Here is a 26,316-nt window from a genome sequence, read left to right as displayed (position 1 = left end):
CCACATATCACTTTTTCACTTGATCAGATAAGTGTAGCTAAGGCTACCACTTATCACTTTTTCACTTGATCAGATAAGTATAGCACTTATCACTTTTTCACTTGATCAGATAAGTATAGGACTTATCACTTTTTCACATGATCGGATAAGTATAGCACTTATCACTTTTTCACTTGATCAGATAATTATAGCACTTATCACTTTTTCACTTGATCAGATAAGTGTAGCTAAAGCTACCACTTATCACTTTATCTCTTGATCAGAAGTACTCAAATCCGGCGTTCCGCTTAATTTGATCATTTATTCGATTTTTGCATTTTTATTTTACTCTCATTTCAACACTAAATACATTTCATCATACATTATATATTTCATGAAATTAACACTTAATCATTAAATTTCAGCCATATGAACTTATTATTTCATCATCTTTCCACACTCGTTTTCTATGCACATCACATAAGATATAAACATATCATTCAAACCATAGTCGCAAGCTAGTGTATTTAAACATAACTCTTTTTGGGGCTAACCACATGATAAACCATTTCAATGCATAACTTAAAAATTTAACATAGCATAATCTAGCCACTAATTGGCCAAAGCCTAAGCATATACACCAAATATGTCAGCCAAATACATATATAGCATAAGCATTATAAGCATGGATGAGCACAACACTTATTCATGTATCAGGCTTACCAACATGTGTTAATTCATAAACCATTCATGACATTATTTCATGCCAATCATATACCGAATATACCATACACACATACTATGAAACTTTATTTTCACACATGAGCTTAAACCATGACCAATAATGCACAAATATAAGCATCATTTCTATTTCATCGTTTATCAATTATAATCAAGCATATGACCAATTATACACAAATCATTCATATATTTCTCAATTTTTCTCTTCCTCCTCTCCATTCCACATCCTTAATGTGTATAACACACTTAAACAACATTATTCATACTTTCACTATTTTCTTGTATATAAAATTCAAGCTGTCCGTCTGAGTCAGAGTCACTAAATTATTTTTATCTAGAGTTAAAGAGCTCCAAATTAAGATCCGTAAATTTTTCCTGAAACTAGACTCACATATCTTCTTACCATAAAATTTTCAGAATTTTTGGTTCAGCAAAATAGTACAATTTATTCTTTAAATTTTCCCTTGTTTCGTTGTCTGACAGTTCCGACCACTCTTCACTAAAAATTAATTATCTCATTGTAAAAAATTCGGATGATGTTTCCGTTTGTTTCTTATGAAAATAGACTCATTAAGAATTCTAACCATATAAATTATAACTCATAATCATTTTTTTACAATTTTTAATGATTTTAAAAAATCAAAACAGGGGAACTCGAATTTATTCTGACCTTGTCTCACAAAATCTATTATATCTCATGATTTATAATTCCATTGCTTACACTGTTTCTTTTATAAGAAACTAGACTCAATAAGCTTTAATTTAATATTTTATTCACCCTATAATTAAATTCTCACAATTTTTTGTGATTTTTCAAAGTTATACTACTGCTGCTGTCCAAAACTACTTTAGTGCAAAATGTTGATTTCCATTTTGCCCCAAATTTTACAATTTATACAATTTGGTCCTTTCTCAATTAACCCCTCAATTAATCTAATTTTCTCAATTAATACTTTCCATAGACATTATAAGTTGTATCACAACTATTGAAATTCATAATTTCCACATATAACTCCATCTTCAAACTCTTTTACTATTAGGTCCCAAACATTCACTTTCTATTCAATTCTTTCAATAAAATCAGCATATGAACAATTTAAAGCTCTAATTCCATGCTAAATAATCATATACTTCCAGCATGTATTCATAGAAACTTTCAAATTCTTTCATAGAATCAAAAACTAATGAATTCAACAAGTGGGTCTAGTTGTAAAAGTCCCAAAAACACAAAAATTTCAAGAAATAATCAAGAATTGAACTTACCTGCAGTAAAAATATGAAGAACCAGCTTGAAGAAACCCTTCTATGGTGTTTTAGCTGCTAAGAATGCAGAAAAATGAAGAGAAATCTAGATAATTCCACTTTGGTCCTAACTTTATTAAGCAAATTTTGCAATATTCCAATTTTACCCTTAATTCTCCTGACTTTCTTGCTGATTTCATGCCTTTTTCGTCCAGCCCAAATATACCTTGGGTCTATTTTCCTTTTAAGTCCTCTTCCTTTTATAATTTAAGCTATTTAATCATTTTCTATAATTTTGCATTTTTTACAATTTAGTCCTTTTTGTTCAATTAATTATCGGAACTTTAAAATTTCTTGACGAAACTTTAATACTAACTTTTTAACACTCCATAAATATTTATAAAAATATTTATGGCTCGGTTTAAAATCTCTGATGTCTCAATACCTCATTTTCGATTTTAATTATTTTAATATTTATTTCTAGTGCACTATTCACTATTTAAAATTTTTTCCTAACTTCACATTTAACTTATACTCACTAAATTAATAATATTTTCTACTCATTTGTCAAATTTAGTGATCTCGAATCACCGTTCTGACACCTTTGAAAATTCAGGCCATTACATTTTTCCTCGTCGGATTTGTGGTCCCGAAACTACTGTTCCGACTAGAACCAAAATCGGGCTGTTACATTATTAATCTCCTCAATATTTCTTCTACCATTGAGGATATCCAAGCAATATTTAGAAACTCCCTCTCCAACAATATGCCAATATTTTTGATAAAAAATTGCTGGGAATCCGTCCTGCCCTGATGCCTTGAGAGGTGCTATGGATTTTATTGCCCTCACAACTTATTCTTCTTTAAATTCTTGCATTAAAATACCGTTGTGTTTGTCCGTGATGCAAGGTAAAAAAGATTCAAACAATCTATCATGGCTTTTTACTGGCTTGGATGAGAACAACTCTTTGAAGTACTTAGTAGCCAAAATCGTGATTTCATGCTCATCAGTGATCAATTTCCCAACTTCATTTTCCAGCCCCTTAATCCTATTCTTCCTTCTGCGATGTGTCGCACTTTTATGAAAAAATGTCGTATTCCTGTCACCAATACGAAGCCAGTTCACCCTTGCCCTTTGTTCCCAATAAAGCTCATCTTTATCTGCTTCGATGTTCAATTCTAATTTAATCTCTGTAATTTCTTCCAATGCAACATCACTAATTTCACTAGCACCCAGTTCCAATAATCTGCCATTTAAATATTTCCTTCGTTGGTCTTTCCTCTGTTTCTCACCCTTTACCCAATTACTCAATTTTGACCCCACTTTTTCCAACTTCTCAAGCACATCCAAACTATTAGAGTTCCATTCCTGTTTTAACCTCTCATTAACTTCATCATTCAAAACCCAATTTGCATCAAAACGAAAATGCCATTGTTTCACCCCTCCTTGCATATCCTTATTCCCGAATGTATCCACAACAACTGGGCAGTGGTCTGAAAAACTATGTTGTAAGCGGTTAACCTTGTACCTTGGAAAAAGATCCCACCATTTCATATTTGCCACACCTCTATCCAGTCTTTCCCTAATATTATTTTTAACTAAACGCCCTCTCTCCCATGTGTACCACTGACCATTAAACCATAAATCATATAAATCGCAATACCCTAGTGCCTCCCTAAATGCAGCCATCTGTCTTTCCCCTCGAATTCTCCCCCCTTTTTTCTCAAAAGAGTAAAGAATTTCATTAAAATCTTCGAGAACCAGCCATGGCTTGCTATTTGTTCGCTTTAGTCGTTTAAAAGTTCCCAAGACTTTTTTCTCTCATTCTCCACTGGTTCTCCGTAAAATCCTGTAAATCTCCATGTACCCGTCTCATATTCATTCTCAACTTCTACATCAATATGCGATTTTGAAAAACTTTTCAAAGTTACATTCCATCCCTCCTTCCACCCTAATGATAATCCTCCTTTCGTGCCTATTGCCGCCACATCGATTCCATTTATAAACCTACATTGCCTTCTTATTGATTTCATCTGTTTACTTGTGACCTTAGTTTCCATAAGAAACATGATTTGAGGCTTGGCGTGTCTCAACTTATTTTTGAGACGTCGAACTATTCGTGGTTGCCCTAGTCCACGAACGTTCCAACTTAGAATTTTCATTGCGCCCGGTCAGCCACCTTTGGGGTGGCCGCCGATAAAAAATTCTCTATATTCCCCTCTACTAGGTCCTTAATATTTCTCAAGGACTCCCTCTCTAAATTAATCCTGTCTCTTTTTTCCATTTACAAGCTGCACTGGTGTGTCTTCCACCTCTTTTTCCATCTTCCTTTCCTCCAAATGCCTCGAATTAATACGGTCTATTGTGTTTATAATTCGTATTTGCCGTGTATAACGTCCCAATGATTCTGCTTCCCCCCTGATTTCATCTTTATTTGTGACATCCACATCAAATCTTTTTAACCTTCTTTCCCCATCAATGTCCATGTCATTCCATTTATTCTTTTCTGGTTCCTCTCTTAGCCATTTACTCATGGCCTGTCCTTCCCATCTCGGCGTTGCTCTCAGCGACAAATCCCATCCAAACTCCACTTGTTGATTCCCAAGAGTTAATCTTACTTCACAATAACTTTCTCCATGACCGAGCCGTCCACAAATAAAACAAAATAGTGGCAATCTTTCATACTGAAATAATGCATAAACAAATTTATTCTACTCCATGCTGATTCATTTTTCCCTTTTAAGTGGTGTCCGAACATCAATTAGAACCCTAATTCGCATGAATTTACAGCCCCTTCTTGTCACCAACGTTGAATCATACTCCATGAATTTGCCAACAAAGTCACCAAGCTGGCGTGCTGTTCCCTCTGATGTAACACCAATTGGCAAGTTGTGTACCTGGACCCAAAAAGTTGTGTGCCATAGAGGAATCGAATTTGGTTCTTCGTCCCCTCTTAATCTGTGAAATACAATGAGATGTCGGTTAAACAACCACGGCATCCCATCCAGAACTCGTTTCAAATCGATCTCACTGTAAAATCTAAATAATATTCTTTTGTTCTCCAACTCTGTGATTGATACCCCTCTCAACGGATGCTATAAATCAGCCTACCAAACAACGCTATCTGTAAGAACTCTCCCTACCAAACAAAGATCATATGACTGCTCATCGTCATTATTTACCCCCAAGACCACCATGGGATCTTCCTCTTCTTCATCTATTATATTGAGGTTGGCTAACTCAGTATCCACCAATTCAACATTAGCCATGACTCCCCTTCTTCTTCGATAATTGATTCCCCTTCACTCGGCAGTAGAACTCAAGCCCTAAAAAGGACAAATTTTCGTGCGATAAAGCAGACAAAAACCCTAACTCGTGCTACAAGGCAGACCTAGTAATCTAGTAATTAAGTTTATAATACATATATACTTAAATATTAAGTAATACATGTTTTATTAATATATATGTATATTATTTTTACACATGTAATTATTATTACTATACACTTATCTATTATCATCACCATCCAATTGTCCTTAGTTTATAATAAAAATCAATTTACTTAAATAGAAAATAATTAAATAAATATATTACAATTGTACAAATATAATTATTACACGTGTTTTATCATCACCCTACATTTGTCATAATTCAATTTATTTCTTAATATAATATTTATAATATAATTAATTTAATAATATACATTAGAATTAATTTATATATTTATAAAATTAAATCATGTAAAAATCTAAGATTTTTACAATCTTATGCCGCCTCAATTAGGAAAAATGGCATAATTTTCATTTTGGTCCTTTATATTTTCTTTTCATCTATAATTCAACTTTCTCTCTTTATTCAATTCAGTCCTTTCTCCTAATTACCCTTAATTAAGCTAAATTCACTCAATTAAAACTTAATTAAACACACTACTAGACTCATAAATATTTCTAACAATTATTTATGAACCCATTTCATTAAGACGAAGGCCCGATAATGTACTTTTTCGATGCCCGTGAATTTTGGGTCATTACAGAATGTATAGGGACTTATCATTTGGTCTTTGATATTAGTCATCACTTAGACTTATTTTAAACTCTTTATGAGCCTCTAGTTTTTAGGAACCTTATTGTTGTTTCAAAACTTGATTTTTTAGATTTAATGTTAAGTTTAGATACGAATATTTCAGTTTATTTAAGAATAATGTTGTTATTGATTCCAGAAACTTTATTGATGGTTTATTATATTGAAACTTAAAAAAAAAATTCTATATCCATACTTGTTTAGTTGGAATTAAATGTAGTATGCTAAATAAATATTTTCTTATTTGTGCATAAAAGTTTAGGTCATGTTTCCAAACAAAGATTAGAAAAATTAGTAAAGAATTAATCCAAACAAATTTAATTTCATTGTGGAAAATTTTAATATCTAATTTGTAAAAATATTAATAATTTGCCCAATATACACATAAACATATAAGATAACAATATTTATTTATAATATAAGAGTTAAACTATTCAAAATTATTATTATTCGTAAATTTTTTAATTATTTTAAATTTTATCTTTCAATATAAATTTAAATATAAAATTTTTCATACAGACTAATATTACTTATTATTTGTAATTTATTTATCAATTATTATATTTTAACTTTTTATATGATTATGATATAAGCATACTTGAATTCAAATCTTTCTTGTTATTGTATAGAGTTGTTCATGGGCCGAGTCGGATCCTAATAAAATTCTAGGCTCGATTGATAAGCTCGAGCCTGACTCGAAAAATGGATCTAAAATTTTTCTCAAGCTCGACTCAAATAAAAATAGTAAAAACTAAGTTCAGCCTCGTTCGCCCGTATTAAAAAAAATTATTTTGTTTTTTATATAAATTTTTTAAAAAAAATATAATTCATCAAAAACACTAAAAAAATTAAGATATGTGCAAATTAACAAGCAAATGTCTCTAAAATAATAACAAAATTAACAATAAAATAAAAGTTATATAATATTCAAACAATAACAACAAAATAGTACCAACATAATAGTAAAATGACAGCAAATAGTTGGAAAATGGTAGAAAGATAGCAACAAAATAGGAAAAACAGAAACAAAAACAAAACAACATTTTTTTTTTGCAATCGGGCCAAAAAAACCTTACTTGAGGTCTAGCCTATTTTCTAAACAAGCATTATTTTTTTTGACAAAACACATATTTCAAGCCTATATTTTTGTCCAAACCCTCTCACTTTTTAGATAAGCCTTTGGGCTGAATTAGGTGGTCTGACCCATGGACAAATCTATTATTGTAACAACAGTTGTATTAATTGAGTTAAAACTCAATAAAAAATATACTTTAATTTTTTTAATTATATAATAGTAGGAGAGGAAGAAAAGTGATGACATAATTTGAATCCGTGACATTTATAAGATGAGAACCTTAAAAATTATTTATACTAAAAATATTATCACACGTGTATGCATTCAATATAAAAAATTAATCAATCAAATAATAGATAAGAAATGGCTTGATTTGAAAATAAATGAATTTCTTGTCATATAATATTATTCTCATTAAATTTAACCTTAACTCAGGTGAAAGGGGGAGGCAAAACAAGGGTTCTATCCTTGGTTAAGTAAAAGAAGACAAGAGAATAAATTTTTCGGTTTTTCATCCCCTTTATGCTATTTTTTATTTTCCATATTAAAAAGGAATTGGGAATAGTTTAGTTATTTCCTAATTAGATCAGGAGTTCTATTAATAATATAAATACATAAATTTAAGGAGAGAAAATATTTTTATGGTAAAAATTATTATTTTTAAATAATTATATAATCTTAAAAAAAATTATTAGAAATAATTTCAAACCATTTATGACAAACAAATATTTAGAGAAGCAAAAACCTAATTTTAAGGTTAAACCGTTAAAAAACATCGCGTAGCGCTGTCACTTCCACTTTTGATTCTCTCTATCGCTTTATATTTTTTCCTCTGCCTCGCAGTTTATATTTTAGGGTTCCTTCGAAACAAGGTGATCTTTACAAATCTTTTTAACTTTTCTTATCTTTCGCCTGTTCTTCTTTGGTACGCTAATCTTCTCTATCTCTCTTTTTAATCCTTAATATTTGACCTTAAATCTGCATCTTTTCTGCAATCTTCTAATTGTTCTTCTTTATCGATTAGGTTTTACTTAATTGCTTATCGGCTTCTGATATGAATAACTGATTTTTTTTATAATGCTTTCGATTGCATTCTGTCGCTTTTTATTTGGTTATCGGATTATGACTGTACTAAATTATCTGATTTTTTATGTGAATTCTGGAGTTATATTCGGTTGTATACGGACTGTTTCTAGGGTTTTGCAGAAAAGCCAGAGTGACATAGGTAAATTCTGAATTTGAATGTATACAACAATACTGCTAACTAACTTACGGTTTGATTGAGATGATACAAATTGTGAGGATGACAGTATCGACGATAAAGAAAGGGGAAATTTTCTTCTTTTTTCCTTTTTATTAAACAAGATGTGTATCTTGCTATGTTAATTTCTTTGACTAAAGTAGTTTGGAGATTTGTGCCTGCTGTAGCCTGTTTTTGGTTGTTGCTGTAAGTGCTTTCTTATATGCAGAAGCAAATACCACATGCTTCTAGATAGTTTAAAATTGAAAACTAAAATTTTGTAAACTGCTAAAGCATGATCATTAATTTAGTATTGAGAAAATCACATTAGAATGTGTTGCATTTGGATTATTTTCTGTTTATAAAACATGATCTGGTTTTTTTATTGTTCTCTTTTCCCTTTTTAGCAACACTTGTGGAAGCAAAATTGTGACAACCATGGAGTGCATAATGTTATATGTACTAAACTTGTTTAAGCAAATACGATGAATTAATTTTGTTATATGCTGTAGCCAGTCATTTACCTTTTTATTACAAAAAATTTGGTGCCTTTAACCATTTTTAATTTTCACAAAATATTTCTTTTGAATGTTTGGTGGCATCATAAGTCATTAGTTGCTTTAATGTCTGGAGAGTGTTTACATCTTCTGGGTTATTTGTCATAAGTTGCTTTCTATTCTTTGTTGCTCATACTTTGAAATCTTCTTGCTCGATTATTACATTTGTTAAGCATGTTTCGTCCATTTCTCAATGCTGATTTGATGATGGCATGTTAATTTCAAGATATCTATAATTCATTTAACAGGCATATGCTAGTTGATAATTTTGTGTTGATATTCCTTTGCTGAAAAAAAAATGCAGCTTACAGGATGCCAGAAGACGTTGAGTACCGTTGTTTTATAGGTAATCTTTCATGGTCAACCTCAGATAGGGGCCTAAAGGATGCATTTGAGAAGTTTGGAAATCTTATCGAGGCTAAGGTAATGAATAATGGACCTCTCACATCATGATATCTCTTATGTTATTCTTTTTTAAGAAAAAACTTGAGTTCACTGATTTCATCAAATTGAATCCTGGTCAAAACTTGTATTTCTGTATGCCCCTTTTACACAGGGAACAGTTTTCATTAGTTTATAGGCTTTTTTTCTGTCTTTGTTGTCACGATTATGCTGCCACCTTCTATTTCTGACCATGCAACCCCTCTTGCTTTTGAAAACTATCCCTTCTACCTGCAGATGTTCACTTATGCTTCAATTTGGGGTGAAGGCAATGCAAAACCTGAAAGACATAATTACTTAGATGATAGGAATATGTTTTATGGAACAAAACTAGTAATTGTAATGTAATTATTTATTTAAAGCATTATAACTGACGAACTGTTATAGAACTTTATTCTTTTTTAATACATTATGGCATTAATTTTTATGGTTTTGTTTGCACAACAAAAATTGACTCAACTTTTTCTTGATTCAGGTTGCTGTCGACAAGATTTCTGGACGTTCTCGTGGATTTGGATTTATCTCTTTTGATGAGAAAGCGGCCATGGAAGAAGCTATTGAAGCAATGAATGGAATGGACTTGGATGGGCGGAATATAACAGTTGATAGAGCTAAACCTCAACAAGGGTCTGGGAGAGATTATGATGGTGACCGTAACCGTGGACGTGATCGTGACCATGACCGTAACCGGGGCTATGATGGCGGGCGTGGATCTAATGGTGGGGAGTGTTTTAAGTGTGGAAAGCCTGGGCACTTTGCTAGGGAGTGTCCTAGTGATGGGGCTAGAGGTGGCAAGTATGGTGGTAGGGGTGATCGTCATGGTGGAGGTGGTGGCCGTTACGGTCCTGATCGGAATGGAGATCGATTTGGTGGGCGCAGCAGGGATGCAGGTAGTCGTGGGGGATCTGGAAGTGATAGATACAATCGTGATCGATCTGGACCCTATGACCGTCGTGGAACTGGGGGTCCTCGTTCTGGTTAAGATGACTGCTTGTGGTATGCATATTTATTTTCAATGTTCTTTTTTGCTTGCTATTTTCCTATCTTCTTTTGGATTGAAATTTATATTATAATTGGACTGATGGAAGCATACTCTGATTGCAGCTGATGAACTAGGTTGCTGCTTTTTGGCAAAGCATGAAGTTTCTTTTTTACAGAATGTGCTCTCTTCATTGTTGTCTGGGTGGAACAATATAATAGTTCAGTCCTTTGAAGTGTGAAACTTGGCACAAACCTACAACTATTTATGTGTTCGTAAAATGCTGTGTTCGATGGAGTTTTGTGCTTTCTTGACATGCACTTTCAAATATGGTCTTATGCTCTCTGCTCCATTTTTTGTGACTCATGCATTACCAACAGCACTTGCCGTTACTTCTGTCCAACTTCTCGTTGACTTTTTCATTGCCCAATTATGGAAGATGGTTTGGTCTTTGCATGGGTATTTGGAAGAATGACGGGGAGGGGTTCACCATTTGGGTTTTGCTTTTTCTCACTTGTGGAGTAGAATCTTTAGTTAGAAGTAATGCCATTTTGTCTGCCCTGTTTTTGCTATCTAGTAAATAAACAGGAGTCAAGCGGGTAATTTATTTTCCTTATGTATTGCTTTGCTCTGTGCTAGTTTTTTAATTAATAGTTTGCGCAGTATTAATGCTGTTGACATTTTGGCAGGATGCTTGGCCGTTTCTGGTTTTTATGGATACTTTATTGGGTTTCTTTGTTTCTAATTGGGCATGGTTTAATAAACTTTAAAATTGCGAGTGCTTTTGGGCGCAGCAAGGCCTCTGCATACTAATTGAATATTAAGCAGACCCAATGTTCATGGCGCGCTGATGAAAGAGTTCCATTTCCACTAAAATACATCAGCAGCCGCTGTTATTTGGTCCCATGTGTCTATACTATGTTGCTCTGTTTGGGTTCAGATTGCCCTTCTTGCCTAGTTTTTCTACCAGGCTCTAGTGTCTCGATCTTTTTGGCTAAGTTCAGACAAGTTGTTGATATATAGTTCTTTCGGCTCAGATCATGCTTTTCAAGTCCTTTACGGTTCGTAGTGTCAAAACTCTTCGACTTTGAGGTTCAGTTTGCTTCTGGCTGTGTAGCAGATTGGTACCTTCTGTTCTTAGCCCTTTCTGAAATATCCCTGAAAGGAAGTTGCTCCTTGGTTCCTTAGTCCTTAAATTGTTGGGGTGTGGTATTTGCATGATGAGATATTTTCTCGGTTTACCTGCTTAATTCATTCTTGCATACTCAATTTGTTTGTTGCGTTTATCATTTTTTTCCCTTTTCTTTTTGCTGATTATACCTACGTCGGTGCTTTTTGTATAGGACCTACCGGTTTGGTACTAGACTACTACTAGTAGATGATTAACTAGGATATAGTTCCATCAATTCATTGAATGAAATTGAATTCATGTTCTTGTAGGTATGCTTTTAGCAGTAGCTTTTCTTAGGATCCAACCATCCACAAAACTACTTTAACTGAATCAAGATTTCTTTATGTATGTATGCATGCATGCATGAGTATGTACACTCGTAACTCTGATGTGTGCTTATTTAGAAGGGATCCTTTTTTTCCCTGCATCTGGATTTATGATATAACGCTGGGAAGTCGTTTAGAGGGCATAGCAGGGACTGGGGATTGCAATTTGGCAATTCCTATGAAAAATGACTTGGATGCGTATCATGTTCATGCAAATTGAGTGGGTTTTGGTTGTCATCAATTTCGAATGATTTTGATATCGGGTTATATTGGTTATATTTTTGGATCAGAGTATTTTTCTTTCAAAATAACTTTCAAATTATTTTGAGTTTGGAGCACATTCGGGTACTGATATATTTTACTGTCAATTTTTGTTTAAGTTACAGTAGAAGGTCAATTTCCTTCAATCCATTTGAACTTTTAGAAACTGGCAAGTTGGTTATTATTTTGTTTGACATCTAAAGCAATTTTGGTGAAAGCCTGCAAGAGAAATTTGAATTAGCGAAAAAAAAAAAGAAACTCGTGGAATAGAGTAGTAGATATTTCCAGGATTTGTGAGATAGGTTTTTAAATTTTGTTAGGATCCACATTGGATTCAATTTGAAGTAGTAGAACGAATTTAGCTTTCATGACTTGTGGATTGATTATTTACATCATTTTCCATTAATACTCGCTACTATTAAGTTAGATCATCTACTAAATTTATTAGAAACTTGGAGTCAATATTATTTCTAGTCATTTTACCATCTCAATCAAGCAATGTTTTGACATATTTATCTTTGGCTATTTTTGAAGTGATTTTATTTATGTAATCCATTTGTCCAGAATATTTAAAAAGTGCTGTATAATCTGAAAGGAATAATACACACGAAAATATGTTATACTTAACATTTTTACTTAATCAATAGTGGAATCTAAAAGGAACAAAATAAAATTTACACATGACATAACTATATCGTGAGAGTGAGACTGAACGTAATTGCGGATGGTAGGACTTGAATCCTAACCTTTAAAGTTTAGGGTCTCAACTTTTATCAATTATGTTAAAGCCTATTGGCCTTGATGATTATTATTTTTATCGCATTGCACATGATTTTGCCTAATTTTTAATTACTAAATATATTTTTATAATAAAAATTCATTATTTTTGAAAAAAAATTTAGATAATAAAATAATATTTTAAAAGTAATGAAAATAAAAAAAAATAGAAACAAGTAATAATAAAATATTAAGTAAATAGATAAGTGTAAATTGGCATTTGAATATGAGTTAGAATTTCACATATAAAAATCATCACTTTAATACTTCATTGCTTTTGACATAATATTTCACAACATAATGATAAACAATATTAATAATTATATAAATAATAGTAGAACTACTGAACATCAAATAATAATAACTAAACATCTCAAATAAGAATGAGAATAATATATATATATTTTTTGTGATGAAAACAAAATCTATTAAAATATGTTTTATATATATGTGTGTGTGTTGGTTTGTGAGACATGGTAACAAATAAGCTTAACACTCCTTTTGATTCTTGCATTATAGTTATATTATCAGTTTGATATTTGATATTTGTATTATTTTTTATCAAACTTTTGTACTTTATTTTTATTATCAGTTTGACCCATATATTTTCGTTCTATTAATCCCCTTACTTCAACTCAAATTTTTATTTAAAAAAATAGACCAATTAATGGCACGCTATCACATGTCAAGGAAAAAAATCACTTGAAAATGTTAAAAATATAAAAAAACTAAAAAAATCATTAGAAATAAAAAAAATCATAAAACTCCCCAAAATCTTAAAACCTAAAAAAACATAAAAAAAATTATAATCTATTTTTGAAAATGATAAAAATAAAATTATAAGCATGCAAAACATTAAAAATAAAATAAAATATTCATAATCTAAATAAAATTAACAATTATAAGTATATGAAACTTCAAAAAAAGTTAAAAAATGTCTTTCTTTAGAATTTTAGTTTTTAGAAAATTTTAGAATTTTTATGAATTTATTAAAGATTTTATGGATCTTTTTAAAAAAATTTAGGGATTTTTTTTTGTATTTTATGAATTTTTTTATATTTTAAAGAAATTTTGAGTTTTTTAGTAAAAAAATTAGCTATTTTACCAAAATAGTCCAAAAATATTATATTTACAAAAATAACCCAGGTTTAAAAACAATCACCAAAATAACCTAAAAGGAACAGTAAAATTGGGTTGTGGCCTGTCAATGGCCGGAACCCACTCGTATTTTGCACCCATGATTGCCTAATAATTATGTCAGACTTAAAAAATTTAATTTTTTGGGTTTTGGCCTGTTAATGGTCGGAACTTATATATTTTTTTTAAAATTATATAATACTGATATACGAAAAAGGAAAAAAAAAAGAAAAAGGAAAAAAAAAAATTGGGTGCTGGCCTGTCAATGGCCGGCACCCGGTAGAATTTAAAAAAAAATTTATTTTTTTCGTGTCAGAATCAGATATCAGTATATGAAAAAAATAAAAAAAAAATTTGGGTGCTGGCCTGTCAATGGCCGACACCCAGTACAATTTAAATTATTTTTTTTCGTGTCAAAATCAGATATCAGTATACGAAAAAAGTAAAAAAAAAAATTTTGGGTACTGGCCTATCAATGGCCGGCACCCAGTACAATTTAAAAAAATTTCTTTTTTTGTGTCAGAATCAGATATCAGAATACGAAAAAAATAAAAAAAAATTTGAGTGTTGGCCTGTCAATGGCCGGCACCACCTTGTAATGGCCGTCATTAAACTCTATATATAGTGAGTGGTTTGGGTGTAAATGGAATGAGCAAAATTTTGAGAGAGGCATAAAATTATAGTGTTTTGTAGTATATTAGGAAATGAGTTTTTTTAGATCGGATAGTGTATGGAGTTTTCCGTAGTGTACAACAAAATTTTGGGGTTGAATTATATACTGTCATATTTTAATGGAGTTGAATTATATACTGTCATATTTTCGTGTAATAACTTTTTCAAACGTTTGTATTTTTATATTATCGGGTAATAATTTATTTTTTTGTATTAATATTGTAGAATGATTTATATTTTATTGTGTATGTAAATTTAATTTATCGTGTAGTATTACTTATTAGAATTGGACAGCCCTAGTTGGACTGCTACGTCTTGCAGTGTAATGCTTAGCTCCCCACATGGGAGGTGGAATGTATGTGTCTCTGGGTGCCATCTTTCAACTAATGCCGATATTAAATCGGCCCGTAGCTCAGATGTTTGAATGTACGCGGCAACCCCAAAACCCGCGACATTCAAATATGATATAACTCTTTGGTAAGGAAAATAACCCGGATCATCCAACCGGGGTCTAACAATTCTGTACAAATCCTGCATTTATAGTAAATATATAATGTTATATTTATCGTTTTAAAAATAATTTAAAAGAATATTTAAAATTAAAGAAGACATTTTATTTCTCGATTACCTTGTGTACAATGCTTGCAATGTGGTCGTTGTCATTTAAAAGAACATTCGGATTGGGATCCATGTAGTGATCGGCGGTCGTCGGCGATTGATAAATTTTGGGAAGAGCGGCGGTCATCGACTGTGGTTGAGAGTGGTGGGCGGAATGGCCTATTTATAGTGGGGGACCATTTTGAAATGAGGGCAAAAATGAAAAAAAATAATACTTTTGACAACTTTTTTTTTCATTCAATTTAATTTATTTAAATGTTTGAAATTAAGGCATGCTGTAAATTGCTATAATTGTTCTGACTAACTTTTCAAATTTCAATTATTTCTATCCCATCTATCTTTGACTCACTTTTCAAATTTCATTTGTTTCTATCCAATTTATTTTGACTCACTTTTCAAAATTTCATTTAATTCAATTCAATCTCATTTATTAACTCACTTCCTTTTTCTTATTCCATTTATTTCAATCTCATTTATTTTGACAAATCCATCTGACACTCTTTTTTTTATTCAGTCTCATTAATTTCAAAATTTTTTCCTACATCTAACATCTTTTGTTTTCATTAAATCTCCGCGAAAAACTCAACTGGACTGGGATTTTCTATTCCAGGCGGGCAATAAATTACTATCATTGTACCTAAATCATCATCATCTTCAAGCTCCATTTCTGAGAACTTTAGCGGATCAGTTGAAATCGGAAATCTATAAAACAGTCTCGACATTTGCTTTCCGCAACAGCTTGCTATCTTTGTACTAATTTTTTGTTTGAAATCCGACAACGAAATCTATTTGTTGAATCTCATTCCTATTTTTTTCCGGCTTTGAAATACACATCTTTCTTTATTTGTATTTATCATTTCACCATCGAAATGAACATAAACAAACAGTATATGAGAACTCATTTTAAAAAAAAATTGCTTTCTTTTAAACAGAGGAAAAAAAATTTTCAAACTAGACAAAATGGAAGATGAAATGCCCTATATATATATGATAAATTTGGTGCCGGCCATTTACAGGCCAGCACCCAAATTTTTTTTTACTTTTTTCGTATACTGATATCTGATTCTGACACGAATTTTTTTTAAATTGTACTAGGTGCTGGCCATTGATAGGCCAGCACCAAATTTTTTTTTATTTTTTTCGTATACTGATATCTGATTCTGACACGAATTTTTTTTTTAAATTGTACTGGGTGCCGGCCATTGACAGGCCAGCACCCAATTTTTTTTTTTACTTTTTTCGTATACTGATATCTGATTCTGACACAAAAAAAAGAATTTTTTTTTTAAAAATTGTACTGGGTGCCAGCCATTGACAGGCCAGCACCCAAATTTTTTTTTACTTTTTTCGTATACTGATATCTGATTCTGACACGAAAAAAATTATTATTTTTTAAATTGTACTGGGTGCCGGCCATTGACAGGCCAGCACCCAAAAAATATTTTTTTTCCTTTTTTTTTTCCTTTTTCGTATATCAATATTATACAATTTTAAAAAAATACATGGGTTCCGGCCATTGACAGGTCAAAACCCAAAAAATTAATTTTTTTAAGTCTGACACAATTATTAGGCAATCATGGGTGCAAAAAACGAGTGAGTTCCCGCCATTGACAGGCCACAACCCAATTTTACTGTTCCTTTTAGGTTATTTTGGTGATGATTTTTAAACTTGTGTTATTTTTGTAAATATAATATTTTTTGGACTATTTTGGTAAAATAGTCAAAAAATTTTCATATTAATATTGAAATTTCTGAAAAAAAGCCTAAAATTCCAAATAAGCAATTTTTAAAAGTTTTATGAAAATTTTTTAATTTTTTTTTTGATGTTCTGCATACTTGTAATCTTAATTTTTTTTATAATTTCCAAAAATAGATTATAATTTTTTTAGTGTTTTTTTTAATTTTTTAAGTTTATATACTTTTTGGGTTTTTAATGATTTTTTAACATTTTAAAGTGATTTTTTTCTTGACACGCTGTACTGGTTGATTTAATTTTTTTTAACGGTAAATTTGGGTTGGGTAGCAGAGATTATTGGGACAAATTGATAACAAAAATAAAGTAGAAGGGTCAAACCGATAAAAAAATAAAAGTAAAATAGGGGGTTAATTAAAAGTGGTATTAAGCCTAACAAATAAATTTTAAAACTGTCAAAAGTACTACAAAACTCTGATTGAGAAACGATTCAATTCTTCTCATCTACATCACCAAATTGCCCTTTTTTTAAGTTCCCTTCTCTGTGATCATCATTCGGGAAAAAAAAACACGAAACTGAAAATCTTCCATTCTGCAAAACTGAAAGTTCTGATTCAGGGTTAAACCCAGACTTGGTCTACTCTCTCTCTCAACCATGGTTTCAATGAAGTTAGAGCTTCAAAGACCGAGTTTTTAAGCAGTAACCGGTTGCTTTTGCACGAAAGCAATTCCCTTTTCGATGCTGGCCTTTAATTCAGGCTTAAGAGCTTCCAAGGCCTTCTCTTCATACTCGGATAACCCGGAAAGGTCAGATGGAATCAAAGTTTCAATCCCTTTTCTTCCAAGCTTGATCCTAGATGCAAAAAATGGAAGATCGGTTAGGTCTGACTGCACGAAAGAGCACTCATAGACGTCTCCATCTCCAGCCAGAGCACGAAGAGATGATTCAACAAATCTTGCTGCTGCATAAGCCATAGATAAGGTGGCAGACCCTGCACCAGCCTTTGCCTCCACAACTTCAGTCCCAGCATTTTGAATCCTAACAGTTAATTGTTCCACTTCTTCATTGGTAAAGTTAACAGAGGGTTTCGTCTTTGACAGAAGAGGTAAAATGGTGATACCAGCATGTCCCCCGACAACTGGAACATCCACATCAATGAGCTTAAGGTTTTTCTTCTGAGCAACAAATGTGTTAGCTCTCACAACATCCAATGTTGTAACACCGAAAAGCTTCTTTGGATCGTAAACACCCTTCTGCTTCAGGACTTCGGCAGCAATTGGTACTGTGGAGTTAACTGGATTGCTAATAATATGGATGAAGGCATCGGGACAATTATCAGCAACCGCCTCAACCAAGGTCTTCACGATGTTGGCATTGATGTTGAAGAGGTCATCACGAGTCATACCAGGCTTTCTTGGAACTCCAGCAGGAATAACCACTACATTTACACCTTTCAAACAATTTCCTAATTCAGAAGCACCAGTGAAATCCTGAACTTGAGACGGAGTATTACAGTGACTGAGGTCCGCAGCAACTCCCTTGACATTTGCTATATCATAGAGGTTCAGGGCTGAAACTAATGGAGACATCTTGATTAGAAGGGCTAATGGCTGACCTATCCCTCCAGCAGCTCCAAGTATTGTCACTTTGTAAGATGCCACAGGCTGTAGACCATACTGAGACTTCTGGTTTGCTTTCTGTGCTTTTGGTACAAATGAGCCTCTAAGAGCGGCACTGCTTTCCTTGCCGAAGAATGAGGACTCTGATTCACAGTTCACATATGTTGCTGCCTTGAGGCCACTAAAACTTGCAAGTGAATTTGGCGAGGTGAACCTCGCAACAAAAGGTTTAGATTGTGGAAGTGGATTCCCCCTGCTTCCAAAGGAGACAGTCGACCCAATTGAGAAGGTTCTTGCTGATGTTGTCGCCATCTCACACTATAAAACAGGAAAAAATGTAAAAATGATGGTTTAAAACCAGATATAAGGTAATATAATTATAATCAACAAGCTGAACGACTCACATCCAAATGAACAAATGCAAAAGCAATACATGATATGCATATAAAATTCATCATTGAGTGTTTAAAGAGAACTAGAAGGAAAAGGTCTAATAGTGCTATCATGCATTTAAACCAAAAGGCTCAAATTTTTAGCAGGGCCTTCCATGCAACAAAAGTTATCAATTCTTTTTTCCCTTCATTTCAAATCAAAATGAGCAATGACTATTCTCTTCTTACACAAGATCCCCATTTGTCACTTGGGAAAGTTAGATCATCGAAACCATGTAGATAAAATACCAATGATCCCATTGCTTTTGCAGCACATGTCTAGTTAACAACAAATATATTCAAAATGACAAATGAGGCTTCTTTACTACATAAACTCGGATGCGGTTGAGTGGACGTGTTCTTTCTATTCATTATATTTGGTACGTTATATGAACTCTTCATTTTCCTAAAGTACTCGAATGAGGCTACAAAGTCATGATCCTTGGAATATACCAAAAATGTTAGAAGAAAATTTAAGCATGCTCATGTCATACACATACATGAACATGACATTTACCCCCAACTCCAGGTAACATAGCATATTCCTAATATAATTTTCACAAACTTGAAATAAACAATAATGTCAAAGGGATCATATGTCACTTATCCATAATCCATAAATATTGGGTGTAGAATCCTGGAATTTCAGTATTGAGGACCATTTTATATATCATTAAAAACACTTTCACCAACAACATAGCATATTTTGCAGGAGATACACAAAATGCATACATTTCTATATTTATATATAAATGAATAGAAATCTCAAGCTCCAATCTGAAAATGAAAGAAAATAGCAATTAAATACAGAAAATGATAGAACCAGATCTAAGCAATTCTACACCATTAGTCAATTACTAAGAAAAAATTAGAAAAAAAAAATGAACATCTTAAACAGTACAATGAGAATCAGAAACAAGAAAAGAAAGCAAGATAAATAAACAAAATCTATAGCTTAGATTTTATGAATAATAACCCCGTATGAAGATAAAAAAATGAAAAAAAAAACCGAACCTTCAAGATCTAAATAAAGAGAGAGCTAGCTTGAAGGAAACGAGTAATATATAAGAAAAGTGGACTTTTTATCCTTTATTATATGAAACTCCACTAATGAAGTTAGAAGAAAGCACCAAAATTTTCAAATCCCACCAACTCTTTTATCTTCTTCTTCTTCTTCCTGTCAGTGTACCAACTACACCGGCGCTCTTTGAAAAGAATCTACCGAACAAATGCTTTTTTTTTTTGTTCTTTTTCTTCAAAGCGAAATCGCGACCGATGGTTGAGTTGACCCTTTCTACGGCTAAGATTAAAGTTTGCCTCTGATACAGATATCATGTAAAACAAAACCGGGTAAACTACCTCATTAGTTACTAAATTATGAGTAAAATTTTATTTTGATTACTTAATTAAAAAAATTACAATTTGGTCACTAGATTATTCGAAAATTTTTGTTTAAGTCGTTGAATTATTTAAAAGTTTTTATTTAAATCACTAGATTGTTAAGTTTTTTTTTAAGTTCCACCAACAAGCTTCAAGTAATGATTCGATGATTGTACACTGAATCAGTACCTATAGATGAGTAGAAGAACATAACTTAGATCCAAGTTGATCTGATTGACAGTATTGAAAATCGAAGGAAAAAGCTATTTGAATCTTAGTTCATTGATTCATGATGTCCAAAGCTATTTAATGAAAAAGATAAATTGTAAAAGAGAAGGGAAAAAAGAGTTACCTTTTATTGGCGCAGGCAGTGCAAATAGAAAAAGCCATATAACATCAATTGTAACAACTCGGTGACTTAAATGAAAATTTTTGAATAATTCAATGACTAAATTGTAACCATTTTTTAGTTAAGTGATCAAAACAAAAATTTACCCATAGTTTAGTGACTAATGGTGTAGCTTTCCCAACAAAATTTTAGAAACGAAAAGGGTAAACTACATTAATAGTCACCCAACTATTTTTTTTCTTTTTGATCACTCAATTATTAGTAAATTTCTTTTTGGTCATCCAACTATGAAAAGTTACAAAATAACCACTCAACTATTCAATTTGTATTTTCTAGTCACCAACTAGCTAACATAAAACTGAAAACACCCAAAAATCTAAAATAGTTGGGTGACCAAAAAATATAAAATAAAATAGTTGAGTGACCATTTTGTAACTTTTTATAATTGGATGACCGAAAAAGAAAAAACATAATTAAGTGACTACTAATATAATTTATCCAAATGAAAAATAATAAGGGTTAGGAGTGAAATTGTCACACCTATTTGTTTATAACAAAAATGTTTCAACTTTTATTTTTATTATTTAAAAATTGTTCTTCATAAAAAAATTGAAAAAAAAAACTTAAAAAAATTTAGTTCTTATAATAAATTTCAATTAAATAAAATATTTAAAGTAAGTAGGTCAAAGTTTAAAATTTTTGATAAATATCAATTGTAATATTTTAATTGAAACTAAAAACTATATATTTATACACAAGTATTGTATATAATATTTAATGTATCAGAATTTATATAAAAAAATTATATTAATTTATTTTCAAAAAGCTATTTAGTAAAACCGTACAAAATATATAAATACGAGTAAATTAATATATACTAAATTATGATGCATTTATGATGTCATGATGTGATTGATTTATAAATAAATCATTAAAAATTTATAAAAAAAAATATTAAAAAAAGAATTATTTAACTTTTCGATTCAATTAATCTGTATCAATTTTTAAATTAATATTTAAAAAAAATTAAAACCTCAATTGATTCTCAACCTAATCCGTGAAGCTTCATGGTTGGTTGCAATCCACAAATGAAAGGTTGGGTGTTGGAGATCTTTTAATTCCAATTCTAGACCATGATAGTGGAAACCACCGGAATTCCTCTTTAAAAATCAAAACACCTCAACCTATCAACCATTTTAATCATGCCAATTTCCATGCAACAATTATATTAATTAATTCTATGCTGCTTCTCTGCTCCAATTAGTCCTTTGAATTTGATTATTGAAATTTTATTATTAAATAATAACTTGAATTAATTTTTTTGAAATTTTATTCAAAAATTAATTCGCATGTCGTATATGTCCGTGGGTGATGATGATATATTGCCTGAAATCCACACCAAATAATGATTTGCTCAAGTATTAACTGAACCATTATGGAAATAAGAAATATTCCAAAGATAATTCAGAAGCTTGAAACCCTCTCAGCAGAAGCATCCTGGGCAAAACTGTCCAAGGAAACATATTAAATCATCGAGATAACATAATTTTTGGTCTTTAAATTTAACAATTAGATTAACTTTAGTATTTATGTTTTTAATTTTTTTTTTGAACTTGATAATTAGATTTATTTTAGTCTTTGAATTTAGATTCTATTTAAATTTGATGATGTGATTAGTGTTACTAGAACAAGATCAGATTGGATAGACTGAGAATTGATCAATGTAATAATTTCAACAAAGGAGTTAGACTGATTTACTCGAAAACTACTTGAAATTGGTAAAAATTGAAAATCGAGACAAAATCAACGATTGAACAAATTGAATCGATTTAATATTTTTTAAACTTTAAAAAAAATTAATTAATTATTGTTGGTCTAGTAATCAAATTAATGAAACTAATTGAATCAAAAATCGATGATCTAACTTGTTCGACCACTAATTTAATTATTAAAATACTGAATATAGCGCAATATCAAATTTATATATTTTTTAAGTTTAGAATTAAAAAGTTTGACGAAATATTTCCTATCAGATAAGTCAACACCAAAGTCTTCTTCAAGTTGTCTCCTTAGGCTACCGGCAAAGGCGATGTCAAGGCCAGAATCCTAGAGGATTTCACAAAGCCAAGCCACGAGATCCGAAATCCGACACGATTTCTATTTTTTTGAAGTATAAAATAAATCTGATTTCCTCGATACTATTTCAAGGATTTCAAAAAAAAAGAAGAAGATGGACACGTGGCATAAAATTATTGGTAGGATTGATAAAAACAATGAATGTTAAAGAGGTACTTACCACTTTGGCTCATGGTTTACAACTTTCGGTACCAAATCACCTTTTAGTAGTAATGATTAAGAAAATGGGTGGGTGCAGGGAATTCAAGTCATCATTTTTAGGTTGGAGTATTACTAGGCTCAAATCTCATCAGCTTTTTCCAACTTCAGCTTCTTTTGAGTTGGAGTCTTTTTATGGGTTCTATTGGTATAAAACTAAACCTAATAAAATATTGTTTAATGCAGGGTGTGTAAATTTCGGATAAAATCGAATTTATTTGATTAATCACAAAAAAAATCTTTAAAAAGAATCTACTAACCACTGAAAAAAAAAAAACTCAAATGAACATCAGATAAATCTCAATCGAAGAACTGACAAAAACTACAGTTAAAGCTGTCCTTTTTTCACCTTTCTCTCTTTTCTTTTTGACATTTGTGGCACACTCCAAAACTTTTTTTAAAGCCGACTAAACATACTATCCCAATACTCGTATATATTAGAGCGAGCAGTTTTACGGTACACTCTAAAAGTATACTAAAATATTAAACGTTTAATTAATACCAAAATTTTTAACAAAAGCAATAAAATTTTTGGTACGTGCCAATATCAAATTTTCTAACAAAAAAATAAAATATTTAATAAATATTAAATATTTATGTTTGCGTTTGAGGTGGATGAGAGAATTTTTGCTATTAAAACACACGACTAAAGGGCCAAAAGCCATGAGGCACCCACATAATGGGACCTTGGGCCCACACCAAACAGGTTCGGGTTGTTTTGCATTCGGATTATTGTGTTACATTTCAATATAACTTATTAATTTATTATTAAAGAATATGAAATTTTGATATAATCATTATTATTTAAATTCTAAAATACATGTTATATGTATCCATATTTGATGACATAAATTATATGTTTGAAGTATAAAATTTTAGATCTAAGTTTTATTAACTAAAAAAATTATTTATCTCGACTAATAAGAGTTTACACCCTATTTTTTTCCCTTAATGTAGTTTTGGTTTTTATAATCTCTCTAATTATTTTATTAATAGTTGGACTAAGAAACATATAAATATTTTAGTTCCAAATCATCTAAATTAGGAATTAAATGGTCTAATATAAATTTATGTTCCATGATTAGAAGCTATAAAATTATGCGATTAAAATGGAAAAGAACTAAAAAAATTAGATACTAATATCATAGAGGTTTTCTGTTTGTGTTCTAAAAATTACTATTCAAATAAATAAACAAATAATCCTGTAAGCAAATATTATAATTTTTTTTAAAAATATTTAATTATTTTATTTTGATTACTAAATTTGACTTTGGGTTTGTTTCGGATTTGAATTTTTTTGGGTTTTCACTTTTACAAGGAATTTTTAATTTTTTTATAAAATTGAATTTAAACACATGGCATAAAAGAAGAGAAAATCAGCCTCTTTTGTACCAAAAATGGCACAAACGAAGGAAAAGAAATGGTAATTAAGAAAGTGAATGCTTAACACATCATACTCCACTTGGCTCCACTACAAAGCACATTTAAAATCTGGCTTAGAGATGGATATTTACTAGGGTTTTGTGAGTGGTTCACCTACAAAGTTCCTTTCTAATCAACATTTAAATAAAAATATGATGGATTTTTCAGTATTTTACTCCAATGTGCTCTTTTCTTTTACCAGATTAAGTGTAATCACAAGCACTTTTTACGGTAAAGGTTGAACAAATTTGGGTTGGCTACCACCATTGCTCCACTTCACTTGTTTACATCATTATCTTACCAAGAATTATTTATTTAAATATGAGAAGTGTTGATGTAAAAAATTAATAAAGATGAAGTCAGGTAATCTATCTGAACCAGAGAGTCAAGAAGAGAGAGGAGATTAAAGAAGGTAGAAGAATAAAGATGATAAAATTGATGCACCTCTTTCGTTCGTGTTTAAGTTTATATAATGGTTATAGGATTATGTGACCGTCGTATTAACATATCAAAGCTCATGGATGAGAAGCTAATCTCTTTTTCGAAAGGAAGAAATAGAATCAATTCCATCATTTTCATTCTTCGACCTCTTTCTCTCTCATCTTCCTTTGATGACTCTCCGTCTCACACTAATGAACCGACCTCATCCCTCATTTTCATTCCTTTCCATTATGATCCTTGGTATCAAAAAGTACAAAAGTATGGTGTACGACGGTTCGAATGGAAAGAAAATGTTTAGAAATTGATCCAACACATTGAACAATCAAAGCAGAAGAAATGAACCGATTTTGCAGCACCAAAATCAAACGACCAATTATCATTTTTTTTAAAGTCAGATTAATTGGTGATTTGCAGTTAATAGTCCATCTCATAAAACTATAATATGGAGGATTATCAATTGGTTTTAAAGTATCTAAACATTCATGCTATTGCCAGAAACTTACTTCTATGAATAGCTCTAAATACAGATTAACTTCCCAACTCTGAAAACAGACAAGAAACAAAGAAACAAATTTAAGAAGCAATAAAATGAGAGATTATGGACCAAAAGCATTGTTTTTAAAGGATTATACTATGAGAAAACATACATCTACACTCAACAATCGGCACATCTGCCAAATTGTGGCCTTGGAGTGTGACGATTATTAGCTCCTGAACCTGGATAATCATTCAACTCCATAAAAACCCTTCCTTCCTTTGAACTTTTCTCTGCAATTACCTATGAAAAAACAAAAAAACGATGATAACCCATCAAAGGTTTGATTCACAAGATTCAAGCCTTTTAAACTGGTTTTGTTTATACCGGGTGAGGATTCTCTGGAACATGATGAACTTGAGGTCCATGCACCAAGCTTTCGATTCCTTCAAAGCAAAAACATGAACATATTAGGGCATGGGGAAGATGATTAATTTATAACAATAATAAAGAGAAGAGATAAAAGGGTATGATTTATAGACGATTTACTTGTAACCGAGACTGCATTCAAGCTTATAATATGAGAAAACCCTAACAAAACAAGGAATAGGTGAAAGAGAGTTCTTTCCATGGCTGACTTGCTTTCTTAGCTAGCTATAACAGTCTTTTCTTGTCAACAAACTTCAGCTTTGTGTACATATAAAAAAGCATCACACGTAATATATACTTTTACATCATAGACTTTTCTAGACATTTATGATGATGGTGATGATGATAATGGAAGCAGGTAATAATTAAACCATATTCCAAAGTCAACTCGTTTCCAGTTTCATGAATGCTTTTAGAACCCACTCGTTTATCAACCCTTCATAAA

The 26,316-nt window shown here is 31.2% G+C and overlaps 4 protein-coding genes across 9 annotated transcripts; 1 reads left to right on the top strand and 3 right to left on the bottom strand.

Moving 5' to 3' along the window:
* Positions 1-2,815: 2,815 nt before the first annotated feature.
* On the bottom strand, positions 2,816-3,652 carry LOC107955950 (uncharacterized). Its single transcript, XM_016891726.2, has one exon. The coding sequence runs from the start codon at positions 3,650-3,652 to the stop codon at positions 2,816-2,818; it is 837 nt and encodes a 278-aa protein (XP_016747215.2).
* A 4,043-nt stretch (positions 3,653-7,695) lies between these two features.
* Positions 7,696-10,649, top strand: LOC107953504 (glycine-rich RNA-binding protein RZ1A). 6 transcript variants are annotated; one of them, XM_041097335.1, is made up of 5 exons: positions 7,877-7,990; positions 8,315-8,343; positions 9,220-9,338; positions 9,832-10,352; positions 10,461-10,649. In XM_041097335.1, the coding sequence occupies exons 3-4, from the start codon at positions 9,228-9,230 to the stop codon at positions 10,336-10,338; spliced, it is 618 nt and encodes a 205-aa protein (XP_040953269.1). In that variant the 5' UTR covers positions 7,877-7,990; positions 8,315-8,343; positions 9,220-9,227; the 3' UTR covers positions 10,339-10,352; positions 10,461-10,649. The 6 variants fall into 6 exon arrangements, with proteins under 6 accessions (XP_016744314.1, XP_040953269.1, XP_016744315.1 ...); XM_041097336.1 differs by having other exon boundaries at positions 7,901-7,990; positions 8,284-8,343; XM_016888827.2 differs by having other exon boundaries at positions 7,901-8,043.
* A 6,751-nt stretch (positions 10,650-17,400) lies between these two features.
* LOC107953505 (malate dehydrogenase, chloroplastic) lies at positions 17,401-20,320 on the bottom strand. Its single transcript, XM_016888828.2, has 2 exons — positions 20,056-20,320; positions 17,401-18,928 (listed from the first exon to the last, which is right to left on the bottom strand). Exon 2 carries the CDS (start codon positions 18,920-18,922, stop codon positions 17,684-17,686), a length of 1,239 nt encoding a protein of 412 aa, XP_016744317.2. The 5' UTR covers positions 18,923-18,928; positions 20,056-20,320; the 3' UTR covers positions 17,401-17,683.
* Positions 20,321-25,399: 5,079 nt separating this feature from the next.
* LOC107956554 (uncharacterized) lies at positions 25,400-26,315 on the bottom strand. Its single transcript, XM_016892173.2, has 3 exons — positions 25,992-26,315; positions 25,830-25,888; positions 25,400-25,745 (listed from the first exon to the last, which is right to left on the bottom strand). The coding sequence occupies exons 1-3, from the start codon at positions 26,071-26,073 to the stop codon at positions 25,623-25,625; spliced, it is 264 nt and encodes an 87-aa protein (XP_016747662.1). The 5' UTR covers positions 26,074-26,315; the 3' UTR covers positions 25,400-25,622.
* Between the last annotated feature and the right edge of the window lies 1 nt (position 26,316).

Source organism: Gossypium hirsutum, chromosome D07 (assembly GCF_007990345.1).
Source record: "Gossypium hirsutum isolate 1008001.06 chromosome D07, Gossypium_hirsutum_v2.1, whole genome shotgun sequence".
Taxonomy (NCBI): domain Eukaryota; kingdom Viridiplantae; phylum Streptophyta; class Magnoliopsida; order Malvales; family Malvaceae; genus Gossypium; species Gossypium hirsutum.
The sequence above is the reverse complement of the archived record's forward strand: the minus strand, read 5'-3'. Positions and strand labels throughout refer to the sequence as shown.

Coding starts and splice junctions, on each gene's coding strand:
- LOC107956554 (XM_016892173.2), bottom strand. CDS start 26,073: ATGGAAAGAACTCTCTTTCACCTATTCCTTGTTTTGTTAGGGTTTTCT. Junction 25,889..25,991: donor GAATGCAGTCTCGGTTACAA/GTAAATCGTCTA, acceptor TTTGCTTTGAAG/GAATCGAAAGCTTGGTGCAT. Junction 25,746..25,829: donor TTCCAGAGAATCCTCACCCG/GTATAAACAAAA, acceptor GTTTTTTCATAG/GTAATTGCAGAGAAAAGTTC.
- LOC107955950 (XM_016891726.2), bottom strand. CDS start 3,652: ATGGCTGCATTTAGGGAGGCACTAGGGTATTGCGATTTATATGATTTA.
- LOC107953504 (XM_016888825.2), top strand. CDS start 9,228: ATGCCAGAAGACGTTGAGTACCGTTGTTTTATAGGTAATCTTTCATGG. Junction 9,339..9,831: donor GAAATCTTATCGAGGCTAAG/GTAATGAATAAT, acceptor TTCTTGATTCAG/GTTGCTGTCGACAAGATTTC.
- LOC107953505 (XM_016888828.2), bottom strand. CDS start 18,922: ATGGCGACAACATCAGCAAGAACCTTCTCAATTGGGTCGACTGTCTCC.